The sequence below is a fragment of the Tympanuchus pallidicinctus genome, unplaced genomic scaffold (assembly GCF_026119805.1).
Source record: "Tympanuchus pallidicinctus isolate F22 unplaced genomic scaffold, pur_lepc_1.0 scaffold19, whole genome shotgun sequence".
Taxonomy (NCBI): domain Eukaryota; kingdom Metazoa; phylum Chordata; class Aves; order Galliformes; family Phasianidae; genus Tympanuchus; species Tympanuchus pallidicinctus.
Window position 1 is genome coordinate 5,502,957 of NW_026294710.1, and position 16,625 is coordinate 5,519,581.

General features: G+C 44.9%; 1 protein-coding gene across 1 annotated transcript in view; it reads left to right on the forward strand.

Moving 5' to 3' along the window:
* The first annotated feature begins 10,205 nt into the window (after window positions 1-10,205).
* PTPN12 (protein tyrosine phosphatase non-receptor type 12) overlaps window positions 10,206-16,625 on the forward strand; it is a 69,701-nt gene continuing 63,281 nt past the window's right edge. The window contains exon 1 of the mRNA XM_052680889.1: window positions 10,206-10,366. Coding sequence (XP_052536849.1) covers window positions 10,268-10,366 — 99 coding nt within the window. The 5' untranslated portion in view covers window positions 10,206-10,267. The remainder of the gene's footprint in view (window positions 10,367-16,625) is intronic.

Genomic DNA, 16,625 nt, shown 5'->3' on the forward strand with positions numbered 1-16,625 from the left:
TTCATTGCCTCTGCCAGACAGAGTAAAAAAAAAAAGTTTGATTATTATGTTACAGGCTCTCAGGTTCTTACTTATTTGGGAGCAAAAGAATGTACTCCAAAAAGATTTTAATGGATTCTGCAGGTATCTCCAATAGGACAGTCTGTACACATTTATAACAGATTTGATCTGTGAAATGTTTGTCAATTAAGTGGCTTATTGCAGGAGATTTCCTTGCCACTTCTTCTGTACATACATCCCTCCAAAACACAAAACCCATGGCCATTTGCAAAAAAAATAGCAAATTTCAGGCAGTGCATCTATCACAGGGCATGTGCTGAAACTTCAGAAAAATATTGATGGAAAAGATCTGCTTCATATATTGTGTATTGCTTGCAAATATTGCCAGCATTAAGAAGTACTCAGGTGTGTTCTCTATCATGCACACCTTCAAATTTGGTTTGTTGTTTCTTTAACGTGTGACAAGATGCTGACTGTACCAAAGCATAACTTTGTTCGCTGCTCTGCCCCCCTGCTAATGCTGAAATGTAGCAGCTGCACTGAATTCTACCCTCATCCTTTGTGCAAATATTCTTTTATCACAGCCGAATCATTGTTTTCTTCCTCTTTCTATTTTAGTTCATAAATTTATGGATTTTAGTATCTATTTTAGTTACTGTAAAACAAAGAAGCCCAAAGTCTCTATACTCAGAAAATGAAATTACGTTATCTACTGGGTGTTATATAGATCATGCTAATATTTTTGATTCTACTAATTATTTAATTCCATCACATTTAGTGCAAGCATCAATAGAATTGCCAGCAGATCTGCTTTTTTGAAAGGATGTTCCATCATCATTGCCTGCTTGCAGAAGCTGAAATTTCATGACTTTTTTAATGGTCATGTATTTTATTATGCAGCCTCAGTCAAGGGTGATTAGTACAAGGAGTGTAAGGTAAATATGAAAATCTCTAAAACAAAGAAAGCAGTGGGCTGTCCTTAGGAGGTGATCTCCTGGGATGCTGCTTACAAGAGGAATCTCTCAAAATGCAGTCTTGGGCACAGCACCATTCAATAGTTCTGTTCACTAACAAACAAAGGTAATAATGCACTAATGACATTTTTTTATGGTAGAACATGAAAGACATATTTAAATCAGTAGTAGAGCAAGAATGAAGAAAGGAAGTCCTTGACACTGAGAATACAAACAGGCTGGAATTTCAATTGAACTGCATTGTCACGGAGCCTGCATCTTACCATCATCTAGGCTGTGTAAAAACCCTTACCCTCTGCGCTTGCATATCCTGTTATGTTGTGATTGCTCTTTCTCATGGCTTCTGCTTACATTCTGCCCATGCCACTGAAGATGCCCATGTTGGAGCCTCAAATGAGCCAGGCCCCACCTGTCTCCTCAAAGCAGCTTCAGAACAATGGTTCCAGAACCAAGATCTTCAGCTCACAGCCAAGACCGTGTCTGTGTTCCTCATCCCACAGCCTCTGTCTTCCTAAAAAAGCACTCCTGGATTTCAGGGGGAGAAAACACAGGGTGACTTATGTACTTATCCAGCACTCCCACTGGGCCTGAGGAGCCAGGATTGAATCAGACTTTCTGAAGAAAGACACCTCCTCGAATGCTGGGTCAGTTGGCTTCCTTGGCTGCATGTCCTACATCAGTGTCACAAAACTCACATCAATGATTAGCTGTTATTGGAATGTGCCAGGAATGTCTGTGGCTAACTGACGGCTGCTCCATATTGCTGTTGCAATACAGGTTTTATGGTGGGGATACCGGTGGCTATCAGGGTAATTCTGTGACCATTCCTTGCTGCTGTTCTCAGGCATCAACAATTGTCCTTCAGGGCCATGCCAGTCTACTCTTACTTACTATTAAGCAGACAGACTCTAACCTTCCTCCTGCGTTCTCTTCTTTTCCATCAACATTGCAGCTATTCATTATCTTTTAACTTTCATCTCTGGCAAACAGACACAGATAGTAGGAAAATATTTCAATAAAACATAATCTGAAACTTGGCACATATCTAATCACCCTTATTCAAGAAAGATTGATTCAGCTTAACAATTTAATTCAATTCTCCAAATAACGAGGTAGTTAGGCTAAACTAGTTACCAAACCAAAGAAGAACAGGTGGAAAGCTTACCATCATCCTGGGTTCTCTAAGAAAACTCCAAGAGAAGCCATCTCCAAAAGAGATCCTTCCCTACTGGTAGTCAGCTCTTAAATGGGGTCAGGAGAGGTGCAGTCGGGCTCCACCCCTTCCGGTAGGGCAGGTGAATTGCCTTCACCTGTGCTCCCAGGGCTGACTCATTGCTCACCTCAGGTGGTCCATCAGAGGTTCAGGCCGTGATTCAGCAGTTCCCATACAGCTGCTTAAATACATGCTGCAGAGTCACTCCTTTTCTGAAAGACTTGTTTTCTGAGAGAGACATAGTCAGAAATCAGAAAACTCATAAGGAAATAAAGAGTGTGGGATGTGCCATGAGAAATGTGTGATGCTGTTCTGCATGGGCTGCTTTAGAACTCCTCATTCTTCTTGGAATAAGATACCTAATCATTTCTAGATTTCATTCTCAATGACTTTATTTATTCTCGTGACAATGTTGTCTAATAGCTGAAGTAGAATCTTCTCTCTCTTTTTTTTTTTTTTCTTTTTAAAAATACCTTGATGTGTGTATAGGGCAGTCATGCCCATCTTTAACTTCTGTCTCCAGGGCCTTGTTTTTCTCTGAAAGAAAAGGCTTTCTCTTCTCCATTTCATGCAAGCCCCTCTGGATGTAAGTGCAATCTCGTCACAGAAATATTCGTAAGTCAACACTAAGACTTTTTAAAAATATAATCTGAAATGTTCTGTCAGATCTTGAAAACTGTCATTTCAAAAATGAGTTCAGAGAGAATTGGCTTTCTTACCTCTATTCAAGCTGTTTATTTTTAGCTGAGCATTACTGAATATGGAAGCAGTCCAGTTTACATCCTGGTTTGATTTCCTGTTTACTGGAGCCAGCATGGTGTCACCACTGTATTTCTGGACCACTCTGGAAGCCTGTGTGCAGCCTTCTTTCTCCATCTGAGCAGTGCTGTGCTGCACAATGGAGCTATTGTTGTGCTCTCAGATAAAGAAATATGAATGTAAATGAATGTGGAATATGTTAGGTTTATGTCATTTGGTTAAATATATATACGTGTATATATATATATATATAACTGTAAACCTCTTCTTGAAATGTGTGGGAAAATAAAATCAGAACCATACCTGTATTTGTCTGAAGTTATCATAAAAATAAAAATAGATCTGATTGCACATCGGGTGGCTCCCTATAGCACAGTTTTAATGGGCTGACAGAGGAGGTGTGTCTTTAGCCTTCTTTTCCTTTTTTTTTTTTTTTTTTTTTTTTTTACTTTAGTCTGCTATTGTTTCTTGAATTGTAGAGCTCACTGCTTCCCTTAAGAGAGTATTAAAAAAATATATATTTTTAAATCTCCAGACTAGATGAGAATCTGAGCTGGCCAATATAACCACTAATGGTCACAACAACAGGCAGCTCATGCAAAGGAACTCTTGGGGAGCTCAATCTCCTCAGCGATTCTGATGCATTGGTAGCAGCAGCCTCAGACCTTGCTATTGTTTTATTAGGATTGTCAGAATGAAATGGCATTAAAAATATAATCTGAAATGTTTTATCAGATCTTGAAAACTGTAATTTCAAAAATGAGTTCACAGAGAGAATCGGCTTTAAAATTCTCTGTCCAGGGAATGCCAATGCCAGGTAAAAGAGCAGAGTCTTGTCATTATGGCTCAGGTACTGTCTAATCACTTCTACTTTTGTTTTAGTAAAGACAAGTTTTAAAGAAGTGAAAATATTTTAATTTCTATCATTTAATCTGAAAGGATAGAGACAGTCATTAGCCTGAACTGTATTTAAGGACAATACAAATCTTGTTACACCAATGGACAAGAACCTTGAAAGAGAACTGATAAAAAAAAAACACATTAATTCTGTTGTTGCTGAAGTTGACAAAAAGCAAACTAAGCAACAAATGATGTAAAGCATATTAGCTTTTACACATCTTTCAGATTCACTGAAGCGAGATTTTTGGATTGTTTTTAAAGAGGCGCTTAAAAGCTGTTTTTTGTTTAAATAACCCTTTCCAAAACCAATTTCTGAGTGAGTGCCTCTAATTAGAACACCCAGAGCCTTTCCCTTTATCTTCCTAAACATGCTGATTCTGTTAATGCTTATTTCTGATTCCTGTAGGTGAAGCTTTGGGAGCACTAACATCTACCATGCCCTGTGCGCAGGCTTTCCTTCTGCTGCCGGTATTTCCATTTCAGATTTGCTGCTGCACCTGGGGAATACCCTTTACAAAGGCTTTGTCAGAAGCAGGCAAATGAGGTTCCCCTGGAGCAGCCCCAGAGCAGCCTACAACAGCGTACAGCTGCTGGAGCAGAACGGACCTGTGTCAGGCGGGCAGCGTCATCCAAGGACAGCACTGTTCCTCTTTTAGACATGTTTTGCCCAATTTGAATACGGTCAAAAGGTACAGATGGAAAATAGCTGCTCATTTTTCCTCTCATGTTCAATACTGCCGATCAGGTCTGCCGCTGATTTCAGTGTTCCTACGTGAGGGTGAAATGTAAATAACAGTCACACCTATCTGAAATACAACAAAACCATTGAAAAAATAGTCATCAAAAAGGCACACAGCAATTTATTTGTGTCCCATGTGCTCTTTATTCCCACATGGTTAAAATCTTGCAGAAAATATTAAGTGCATTCTGAAATAAACTTTTTTATTTTCCTTTTTTTTCCTGGTTTTTGTTTGTTGTTTTTTTTTATTATTATTATTTTATTTTACATTTGCAAGGATCAAAATACCTCAGCCAACAGAGTTGCATCTTTAATCATATGAAAACCTGAAAATGCTAAACAGAAAAGTTCTGTGTCTGGACAGTACTGCACAGCTGCTTTCCTTTTGTAACAGGTCCTGGTGGAGGCTGAGGCTGATGATCATGATGCATGTGCTTATTTTAGTGTAGTTAGTTTCAGTTGCATGTCAAAAACCACGTTAGACTCGAATGCTGGTACAATAAGGACTGTAGCAAGAGCAAGGTTTGTTCTGTGTGTGGAAGCTGCATGCATATGAGGGAGGGGGATGTTATACTTACAGGGGAACCCAAATTATGCACAGGTTATGAATGTCAGTAATTATGATCTAAAATATTTATTACATGTATAAGAAATATTGTATTTAACGTGTTTTAGTAGTATTGAGCAATGAATCCCAGAAGAGCTGTAGTAAAGACTGCAAGCAAATAATTAAAAACTGAGCAAGCCAAGTAAAATCCAATTGTAGCAGCAGTATTTCCAGAGGTAATCATAGGAGTCTGTCATTACCTGACTAAAGGTTACAGAGGCAAATGTCAAGAAATTCAAGGGTCACATGGCACTTAATTGGTTTGGATGGAACATATTATAAAGAGATCAGGACTTTATGACTCATTTAAAAAGCGATTAGCTTCAGGTTTGAATCTGAAACAGTTTACTTGTTGTATACAAAAGTTACAATGCATTTCCCTCAGGTTTAATGTTCTTGGTTTTCTTCGTGTTCAAAGTACTTTAAGAATCCACGGGGATTCCCATTGCTTGGTTCTTTGCTTACAGGCTAAGTGGTTAAAAGGTAAATTGGCCTCAGACAGAAAACCTGATATGATTTTTTTTATCCTCGTCAGAAACAAGTGACTAAATGCAAAAATGTTCTGAGGGTCGGAGTATACAATAAGTATTTCATGCTGATATTCTTCAATGTTTCACTTAACTATTTTCAACCAGCATGAAACATTTTGACATTTGTGGAGAGACACAGTGCTTTTTAGTTTGTCAGATCAAAGACAAATGTTTCATTTGGACTTTAACATTTTATGTGTACCCTTGAGCTGTTGAACAGCTTCCTGGCATTCATATTCTATGTTCCAGTTCTTTCTTTCATGTGTTGGTTCCCCATCCCAAATGGTGCTGTCTTCAATGGTAAAGGCATTTCTGCATCTGTAAATATTACAGTGCATTGTTTTTGTCAGAAAGCAGAAAAAAAAAAAACTGGGGAAAAATTGTTTCCTGTGGGAAATTTAACTTTTCCAGAACAACATTTTCCACTGAAATACCACAGTGTTAGAAAACTTTCAGCCAACTGTACTTAAAGCATATTCCAGGAGTGTTATTTACAACCTATGAGTGTCAGCTCCAGTGTATAGCTCCAAATGACCTCAACTATAAAAAAAACTTTTCAGATTCTCAGTACAGATAAAATTAATTGAGATTCCATGTACAAGATATGTCAATCAGAATGTAGCTATAATTACAGAAATACATCAGCATTACTAATAGGCTACTTCATACTGGTAGCTGAAATTGGAGAAACTGAATATTCTTGAAAGGAGGAGGAGAGATTGGTGATGAAGTGATCATTGCAATGTAGTCATGCTGAACCGCAGGGCATGGACAACATCTTGTTTTGCTGGACAAAGGAGATGATGTCCTTACTTGGCATATAGGGGTCTTCCAGTCTCCCTTCCAAGCAGTTCTTTGATGTCTTCCTGAAGCAGATTTGTGCAGAAGTGTAGTGTTTTCTGAACATAGCTCCACGTTTACACCAGAGCTCAAATTGGCATTGCAGCCAAATAGCTTCAAAGAGCCCATTTTGCATCACAGCCTTTGGGAAAACCAAGGGTTGATGAACTGGGAGATTTGCAACTCGCATCCATCACCTGAGTACAGGCACAGCCTGGACACAAGGCATTCACTCATCAACACAGATACCTTGTGGGAACCTGGGAAGCTGCCTGTGAACAGCAAACCTGGATGCACATCTTCCTCGTGGCAGCCAAAGCAGTGCATGGCAAGGCAGAACGCGATTTACAGCAGATAGGCTGCGCATGATCCATTTGACTTCCTCCAAGAACATACCTGTATGGATTGTTAGGACAGTTGTTAAGACAACCCGATTTACTTGTACAGATTTTATTTGCAGCTTCCTGTTCTGTTTATAGTGTGAGTAATGCAGCTTGTGTCGTGCTCTCTTTTTCCACCTCTCTCCTACAGTTACGCAAATACACACTCATGCACATATGCTACATTGGTCAGATGTCTGGGTTTAACCCAGACGGTTTGAGTTTCAGACCAAAAGTCTCTGCTAAAGCATTGCTTCTGCTGCTGAAAGTTTAGGTTTCTGTGCTCACAGCAAAGAGATGAGATAGATGAGTGCAACATTTGCAGGGCTGAGCTAGGTAGAACTGGTGCCGTTGAGTTGAAACACTTAGACATGCATATGCAAACAGTGCAAAGCAGAGGTCTCCACCCAGGTATTTCTAATGGCTTTGTTTTGTAGAAGTCTGTTTTGGGTAGTGACACACTTAAACAACACCTGAGACACTGTATGTTCTTATCACTTAATTCAGAGGAAAGGTCACTGTTGCACTTGATAACTTACAAGTTTATTACACTGTGATATCAATTATGAACTAGGCCAGATGGGTAATTTGGATCCTATTAATGGGCGGCAAAAATGACGTGAGAAATCACGACTTTTCCCTCTCTCCTAATCAAGTCTTCTGCAATGCTGTTGCGTAAATAAATGAGTGAAGACTCATGCTCAAGACTTTTCATCAATTGGTTGCTTTGTCCCAGATACCACTTTTCTAAATTTACATGCCATCTGGCAGTGCTATCAGGTTTGCCAGGATAACTGCCGAGCAAACACAGCAACCTTCCCCGAGGCAGAAGGAAATCAAGCAAGGTGCCATGAAAAGGTTGTCAGATGGCACCAGTCACAGCTCACCAGCGTGACCTCTGTGATCTCTGTGCTCTTTTTATCTGTGGCTATGCCTTTATTTATTTATTTACTTATTTTCCTGTAACACTCCTTATCAATGAAGGGGAATAACAAGGCCCAGAGTAGGAGAAGGAAAAGAGGGTTTAAAGCAAGAACAGCAGATGTCTGGGTGGCTCTTCAGGACTGATTAGCTTACTTACAGAGAGAGGTGCCAGGGATGTGAAGAGGAGCACATCTGACAGCCGATGTGCTTGTGCAGTGCTCAGCCAGTGCTCACATGCAGTGGAACAGAGGTTGCAGTGCAGCGGGGCGAGCTTCAAGCCTCCCTTCCTCAGTTCCTTGATGCATCTTTGTATCTGCCATACGTTAGTTCCCATGAACATCAACTGCTTAAAGTAACCCTTTTACAGGAGGTTGCAGCCTCTGGCAAATCGTGCAAGAACACTAACCCTCTGCATTTCCCAACCTCTGCCGGAGATGACTGCTACTGCAGCAGAAGGAAACATGTCCAAGTACAGCAGCCACAGTTCAGTGCTACACAGCTCAACATTTTCTTTCACTGGGAAGCTGGTGTTAAGTTAATGGGCACCGAAATGGGCTGAGGGCGGTAACACTCCATTTAGCTAATTGTTAGGAAAGTAAGTGGTCATCTAAACCCGTAATACCCTAGATAGCTACAGGAAAAACAAGCTAACATGAAGGCTTGTTTCTGTGCTACAGCTAACTGAATCACCTAAGAAAAAAAAAGCTTTCAGTGGAATTATATCACAGCTCAGCTCCCTGGCCGGTTTCATGGCACAGCCCCACAGGGTACACGCGAGGAAAGGGGCAACGGGGCAGAGCGCCTTCAGCAGGCAATGCTCCTCAACACTGAGCTTCGGCATTACACTACTAGAAAGGATAGAATCAACCATGTCAGTGCATGCCCTGCACCTGTCCACTGTTACAACTGTACTTTAAGAGACTCAATGTTGTATATTTATTATTTTATAAGGCTTTGTACACATGCTTCAAATTATTTTGCTATGCTAACGTGAGGTTCAGCAGAAGTTACACACGTGATCAGGGCACAAATACAACGTTTTAAAGAGGCTGACTAATTTTTCCTATGAAGAACTGACATACATTTGTACATACAGTGGAAAATACCAAGCAGCTTTATTCTCAAAACACAGTAAGTCACACTTCCCAAAGAATTAACTTCAAAATCTCTCTGCTGGAGAGCGTTTGTTGTCTTTTTAAAACTGAGACTCAGAATGTTAACTCTTCCTTTTTGCTTTTATTGAAGCCCACCACAAAGCAGAAGCAGCGTTTTAAACGCGATATAACTCAGGTTAGTAACACGTCACCGTAAATAATCTTCCCCACGTAAAAGCCCGGCGGCAGCAACGCTCTTCCCTCCCGCCGGCTCTCGGACGCTGCCGGAACGCGGGCTGCTCCCTCAGGAAGACGCATCCCCAGGACGCGCAGCGGGCGCTCCCCGCTCCCCAAAGCCTCAGCTCCGCCCCTCGCTGACCCCTCCCGCCGCCCCGGGAGCTCCGGCAGCGCTCCGTCCCCACGTGGGGCCACTTTTGTTAGAAGAGCGCATAGGCGGCAGCGGGACGCGGCGCCCGGTGCGGCCCGTTGCCGCCGCCCGCCATCTTCCCGCCGCTCCGCCTTTACCACAGTGGCGCCGCCCGCCCGGCCCTGCCTCGGTCACGGCCCCGAGGCCCCTTTCCATGGCTTCGGGTTTGCCACCCGCGGGGCCTTTCTCCTCCGTAGCGTTGGAAGGGATGAGGACGGGTGCTGGAGCCTTTCCCCGCGGCGCCGACGCGACTACGGGTCCCGGCACGCCGCGAAGCACCGCCCGGCACGGAACGGCGGGCGCCCGCCGCCGCCCCATTGTACTCCGGCCAGAGAATACGCCGCTCCGCTCCGCCCGGACTTCCAGCCCCCCTCCCCCGCCTTCCGAGTGGTCCCTTCCAGCGCCAGTGCAGCGCCCTTCGGAAGAGCCCATCCGTGGGAAACGGGAGGGGCCGACACCGCGGGGCGAGGCGAAGAGCGGAACGAGGTTCTCTCCGGGGGCCGAGCCGGCCGCTGATGAGCGTGCCGGGCAGCCAATAGGACGAGGAGATCGTCAGAGAGAGCCAATGGGAGTGGAGGGGGCGGGACTTTCTCCGAGAGGGGCGGGGGCGGAGAAGGCCGGGCTGGGGGCCGCCGCGCCTGCGCGGGGGGAGGAGGTGGGGACTTCGTCGTGTCCCTGCGGCGGCGGCGGCGCCTGGGGAGGGTCGGGCGGAGGCAGGCAGGATGCGGGAGGCGGCCGGGCGGCCGTGAGCGGAGGGAGCCGTGCGAGCGGGCCGCGGGACGAGGCGGGGCCGGGCAGGCCGCGGCGGCCGGAGGGGCTCGAGGCGGAGAGCGGGCGGCCGGGGCTGGGGCTCCGCACGGCGGGGCGGCCGCAGGGCAGGATGAGCCAGGAGGAGATCCTGAGGAAATTCATTAAGCGGGTGCAGGCCATGAAGGACACGGACCACAACGGGGAGGACAACTTCGCCAGCGACTTCATGGTGAGGGGCGGCGGCGCGGGGGGAGCGGGCCGGGGGTCGGGGGGGTCGGGGCCGTGGCCGTGCCGTCTCCCTCGGCCGGAGCGGGGCTGCCGGGCGTCGTGCGGCTGCGGCGTGCACCGCGATGCGCAGGGAGGGGCCTCGGTTCGCTCCGCGGCAGGATCTGCCCCGCTTCTCCACCCCGGGGCTGTGGGAAAAGGCACCGGGAGCGTCCGACCGCCCCCCCTAACACACACAGCCCTCCTTCCTTCAGCAGATAAAGGGACAGCGAGCTGTGTGTCTGTGTGTTGGGGGGGGGGGAAGGGAGTGCTCGGCCGCTGCGCGCGGGGCCGCCGCGCTCCGTGTCACGGGGGGATCGCCCTCCCAGTCTCTACTGGCCGCAGTGCCGCCCGCAGAGCCGTGCCGGGTGTTCCCCCTGGGATATCCATCCTCCTTCCCTCCCATCCCCCACTGGCTCCGTTCCTTTCTTCCCGGCCGAGCTCGGTGTCTGCCGGGGGGAGCCGTCGGGAGTCGCCCCTTTCCCGTCTCTTCCCTCCCGTTCTGTTAAAGGGCTGGAGGCGATCAGCTCGGGCTGCCGGCCGCGGCGCTGACACCTCTCAGCATTGTTCAAACAATGCCAAAACGCGCCGTGACCCGTCGCGGAGGTGAAGGCGAGCGCCGCGTGCGCGCTTCTCCGCCTCTCGCTCCGTCTTTATCCGCCCGCGTTTGGGCTGACCCCGAGTCGCCGGCCATCCGCAGCCGTCAGCCCCGCATCGCGCCGCGGCGGCGGGAGGGGCCGCGGATGTTGCGCAAGAGCGGGCGGTGGGAGCGCGGGGCGGAGGGCAGCGCCGGGCGGGGGCCCGTGGGAAGCGGCTGGCGGGGCCGCGTCGGGAAGTGCGCGGCTGTGGGAAACGGGGGGGTGGGGGGGGGGGGACGGGAATGGGGGGAGCGGCACTAGGGCTGGGGCCGTGCCGCTGGGCTCAGCTTGGCACAGCGTCGCCGCGGCGCGATGTGAGGGCTAAATGCTTTGGCAGAACCCCGTCGTTTAAGTGATGGTTTCAGTGTCGTTACCGTCGGACGCGGCCCGACTCCTCGCGCCGTGCTTTTCGCTCTGCCTCGTTCGCATGGGCTGGATGCGCGTTATGGGAAGGGCGGTGCAGGATGCCGGGGCTCTGGCGGCCTTTCTGCTAGGCGCTGTCTGCGTTACATCTGTAATCGGCTTCTGCCGTCTCAAAGCTGATCCGCAGCCTAATGCCTGAGCTTCCTTACTGCACAAACAGTTGTGCCATCCTTTCTTCTACGTAGTGACACCTCTGTGGAAAAGTCGATTTTGTTTCCAATGCCGTGTTTATTTTGCTTTCACTTGAATAGCCCGGCCCTGAGCTTTCCTATTGCTCACACGGAGCACCAAGTACTGCTAGAAAAGAAACATGAGGAAAAAGAAGCTCAGAAACCAGCTTTAAGGCGTTTCAAGATAAAGGTGTATTACCTGAAATAGCATTAAATGCCCAAGCAACGTCCCTAAGATGGGTTACATCTAAAATGTTTTTTCTTCTATTTCAAACTTTCTTGTTTTATTTCTGCATAATAAATTATAGGAAAACAAGGAAAACCAGGGAACCAAGATGCTGTTCCTTAGTGTGAATACTCATGTTAGTCTCAGCATTCACCTGCATGTATCAGAGAAGATAAAGGTTACTGTGGTGATGAGAATCACAGTTACTGATTATTTTCACTCAGATCATCCTCAGCTTGTGGTTGTTGTTGTGCTGTTGGGATTTTTATTTATATATGTAGTCATTATTTTTGCAGCACAATGCTTAGGTGCTCACTGAGATGATTGAGGAGGAAAAAGAAGAGAGTTGAAGGGTGCAAAAGGCTTCTGTACTGTTTCCTTTAAGATTTAGCAATGATGCTGTGGGGAGGAAGAGGAAAGCGTTATTTTCTCATGTAAGTGCAGGATGTATTGTTGCTGCAATGCAATGGCATGTTTGTAGAAAAGGAATTGCAGTTACTCATCCTTTCATTTCTAAGTCAAAATGGGGTCTAAAAATAGGAATGGAATAGTGGTGAATACAACTGAAGGTGGTTCTTTGTGTAGCATCTTTATTGCCTTTGAGTGTTGACTAATTGGCTTACAGAATTATGGTTAGGGCACAGTGAATGAACTAAATGTATCTGACGGGTGTCAGCGAGTTCTGGAGGAGGTGCTGAAAATGCTGGAGCTGTGATCAGGTAGGCTGGGTTTGGCTGGAGTCACCTGCTGGGTCTGGCTCAAAGTCCAAAGTGCCGATCAATATAGCTGCTATTTAGTGATGCTCTGGGTATCCCTGAGAGCGTGCTCTGCTTGGAAGGGGGAGGGCTGGCATATTTATTTATATTTCTGCTTACAAGGTAAATGATATTGTCTTTTACTGGTGATCAGATGGATTTAATCTTAATTGCTTTGCATTCATAAGTAAGCAGGACTTTATTAGGAGATCTCTTGAGTGTTACGGCTGTGTACGGTTGGGTTTAAGTGAAGCGTGAGTCTGACAGCAGTGGAAGCTTGCCAGTGCATTTTGCCATGGGCAGATGTCTGTGGCTCTAGGGACAGGTAGGCCTCAGGTAATCAAGGTTAGGTTTTCACTCGTGTGCTTGCAGTACGTGCAAGCTGACACTGATACCTGGGTAAGAAGAGGAGATTGCTTCCTCGTGGTGCTTTGTGTTGTATGAGTACAACCCACCTGGCCTGGATTCTCATTTTCTGCAATGAATATGTCTCATCTCAAACAAGGATTGGAAGTCAAACATTTTCTCAATGAAAATAGTTTTCCTAGCTTCTAGTTCTTGGGAAAACTTCAATAAATACAGTTTTGCTGATGTTCATTTAGTAAGTCCACAGGTATTACATTTATTTTTCTTATGTAAAATTTTAAGCAGGAGTGTTCTGCTGCTGTCATGCTGTCATTTCTCTGATGTAGGTCGCCATTGTAATGTGGGAGAAATGAGTGATGAAGCAGCATTTGATTTTTTGAGATAATGCTTTACAAATGCTTTGCAGTATGTATCTATTTGACAATATTTGGGTTATATCCCTGATTAACCTGTTCTCACGGAACACAGAGAGCGGCTGAATCTTTCTGCTTTTTGCACTGGGTACCATGTAGGAGACTCTCAGCTTTTTGGAGACAGTGCTATCAAGACCATCCTCCCTTGGATCATCAGTCTAAATACTGCTAATGATATTGCTTAATGATTTTGCAGAGAGTTACTGGGTCTCAGGTTGTCTTTACACCTTTTGTTCAAGAGAATGCTGGTAATTAATTCATACAGGTGAGCATTGCCTCCTGTCTTCTGTTCAGTCCATCAGAGCTCAGACTTCTGGGTTTGGAGATATTGTAGAACTTGATGTGCTGTTTTCTAAAGTACAAGAGGGATCTTGAACAACTTATTCATTTGAATTAGATAAAGAGGTGTTTTTTTTTTTATAGTGTAGGTGTCCCTCCTAATCTCCTGTCTCTTTTTTTTTTGATGTAGTTCAATTTTAGATCCTGCTCTCTCATTACTTCATGGAAAAAAAGAGGAGGTGGGATGTTATTTACTTCTGAGGAAATTGCATCACCTCAGAAATAGCTGAGACTACCAACAGTGGAATGACAATCCTGGCTGTTCTAAGTTACTGATCAGGACGACTCAGTTACACAGTAATAGTCCACAAACTGATGATAAGAGTGCCATTGATTTTTTTTTTTTTTTTCCCTAATTCTTGTGCAATCTCATATACCATCAAAGAGAGGACAATACATTCAACCATAGCACTTAGGGAAAACCCTTCTTAAAAGCGTGTTTGTACACTGATGTGCATTTGTGTGAACTTCCCTATTTGAAATACCACTAATGTACCTCTGGAGTACCTGTGAATATAATTGTTTTAGAAGATGTGTAATAAGGAAAATTAGCAGAAAGGGCTAAGAGTCATGTGTCTCCAGAACACATTATCAATTACTTTTATGTGCTCTTAAAAAATGAAGTGTACAGATACTTCTGGATGTGATGTTTTGTAGTGTTTACTTACTGGATGAGTTTCATGCTTAAAACACGGTTTGAAGCATGAGCTCTCCACTTCGTCACATACATTACAGAAAGCACAGTGGCTTTTTAAGAGGAGCAGTTTGTATCTGCTCTGGTTAAACCAGGGAAACACTTGGTTGGAGTCCACTGAGCCCACTGGCCTCTGAAGTTTTAATTTATAAAGTGCTTGCTTGTTTTTTAAAGAAGACTGAGGCAAATTTTACTTCGTATAAGTACAGGTTGGTAGGAAATTCATGTAAACTGGGGGCTTTTGGGGAAACATCAACAATTCTGAGCGTTTGTCTTCCTGTAATTGTGATAGACAGATGTTGGCCTTGGAGAACGTGCCCATAAGTACACAGATGTGTCAGAAGCAGCTCTGCTCTTACAGATGTCAGTAGGTTGCAGACCACTGGCTCATGATGAAAGTGGCTGTTCTGTTTTGTCTCCCACGTGAGGCTTTGCACGGAGTGTTAACATATTCTTGAAGCTTTATTCCTGCTATCCGTGTTTCAGTTAATGCTGTTAATTCGATCTGGGGCGTGGGGGGAGCAGATTGCTTCCTTGTGAGCAGTGGTAAGTCATGCACGCCATTCCCAGAGCTTCCTTGCTGTGCAATACTTCTGCTTGGAGCAGTATGACTGCATGGTCATTGCAGTCACCCTCAGCTTCAGAGGCTTCTGGAATTTTGGGAACTGCTCTTCTGGAGATGTTATATGAAATACAATGTTTTGTGAATGCCATGAAACTGACAGCTTTGTCCTGTTCTGAGTGCTTCTCCTGTTGTTTCAAAGATGCCATTCTGAGCTCTTCTAGGGGTGGCTGAATACAACCACAAAGCTCCTATAGAGACTCTGGGATATAAGATCTTGCAAACTAAAATTGCAGTAGTTCTTTCAAGCAAATGAAACTTAAACAACTTGATTGGGCAATACTCTGGGTTTTGTCAGAGAACTTATTTTCTCTCCTGCTTTATGTACTGAAGGTTTGTGTATGGCCTTTGGATACTGTAAAAATGCCCAGGAGGAACATATGATAGTCTCATCGTTGCACTTCCTGGCATGCACCCCAAGTAATGTAAATGGCATGTCAGGTACTTAGCTTTTATTCGGATCTCAATCCTACAGTGCCTTTTGGTGTAAGCAGGTATGCACAGATACATACTTCCTATATAGGCAGATGTTGAGAGAGATGGAGGTCTGAGAGCACCATAGTTCATCTGCACTGCATTCTCTGCAGCTCTGCACAGCCCCATATGTACACGTCTGTACATATTGGTACACATGTCTGTATATTTCTGCATATGTGTGATTGCTGTAGAAACAGTTTCTTGTTTTGAGGTATGCACAATTTACCTTAAAACTGTGATGTGTTCAGGCTATTTTTCCTGTGTGGAATTGTTGTTAAATAGAAGTTAGCAGCTCTGCAGGCAAGGAAAGGTTAATCTGAATATCTGCTTATTTAATGCATATTTGTTAATAGAAGTGCAACGAAAATCCAAAACTTTTAGAATTAATCTGAAAGCCATTAATCTGTAGTAAATAGGAATTGTTTGATTTTCTTCACTGTTACTATTTAAAATTCGTGGGTTGTGTGCTGAGGATATGTTTAGTAAGTAGGAAGCTTTGGCCTAGAGAAAATAGCAATGCATTTTTAGTGCTGGGAGCAGCAACACGAGTACGTGTGGTAGAACTGAAAGCAGAGGATAGATGACAATTTTCTTCTTGATTTTCTGAAACACTTTCTTTAGGGCGAGGCATTGAAGGTCATTTGTGAAACTGAGTGGAGCATAAATGAATTGAGTAGTGCAAAAGCTCTTGGTGCTTTTGCGAAGTGCAGGGTTTTCTTTAAGTGAAGCATGGATATTCAGTTCTATTTCTGCTAACTAGCATGGGGATGTCGCAAAGAGGCTAAGCTCCTGGTTTCCCTGCTTCGTCTGATTAAGAACTTGACAGTGTAAGGTCATCTCATGAGCAAACATGAAATTTGGTCGGAATATGTTCCTGGAAGGAGAGCATGCTGATCCAGCTGCGGGGGTTTGGATCCAGAACTGGAGCTGTGGGCTGTGGCTGCACTGCTCTGGCCCGGTGCCACTGAGGCAGTACAAGAGTTAATGAGGAGCTCTGCTAGGAAAACAAGTTCCTCAAAAGATGAGGAGGGAGAGAGGGCAGTGAAGGACCATTGTTCTGAGTTGGGAGCCGTGGTTTTGAAGTGTCTTTGAGTAATGATA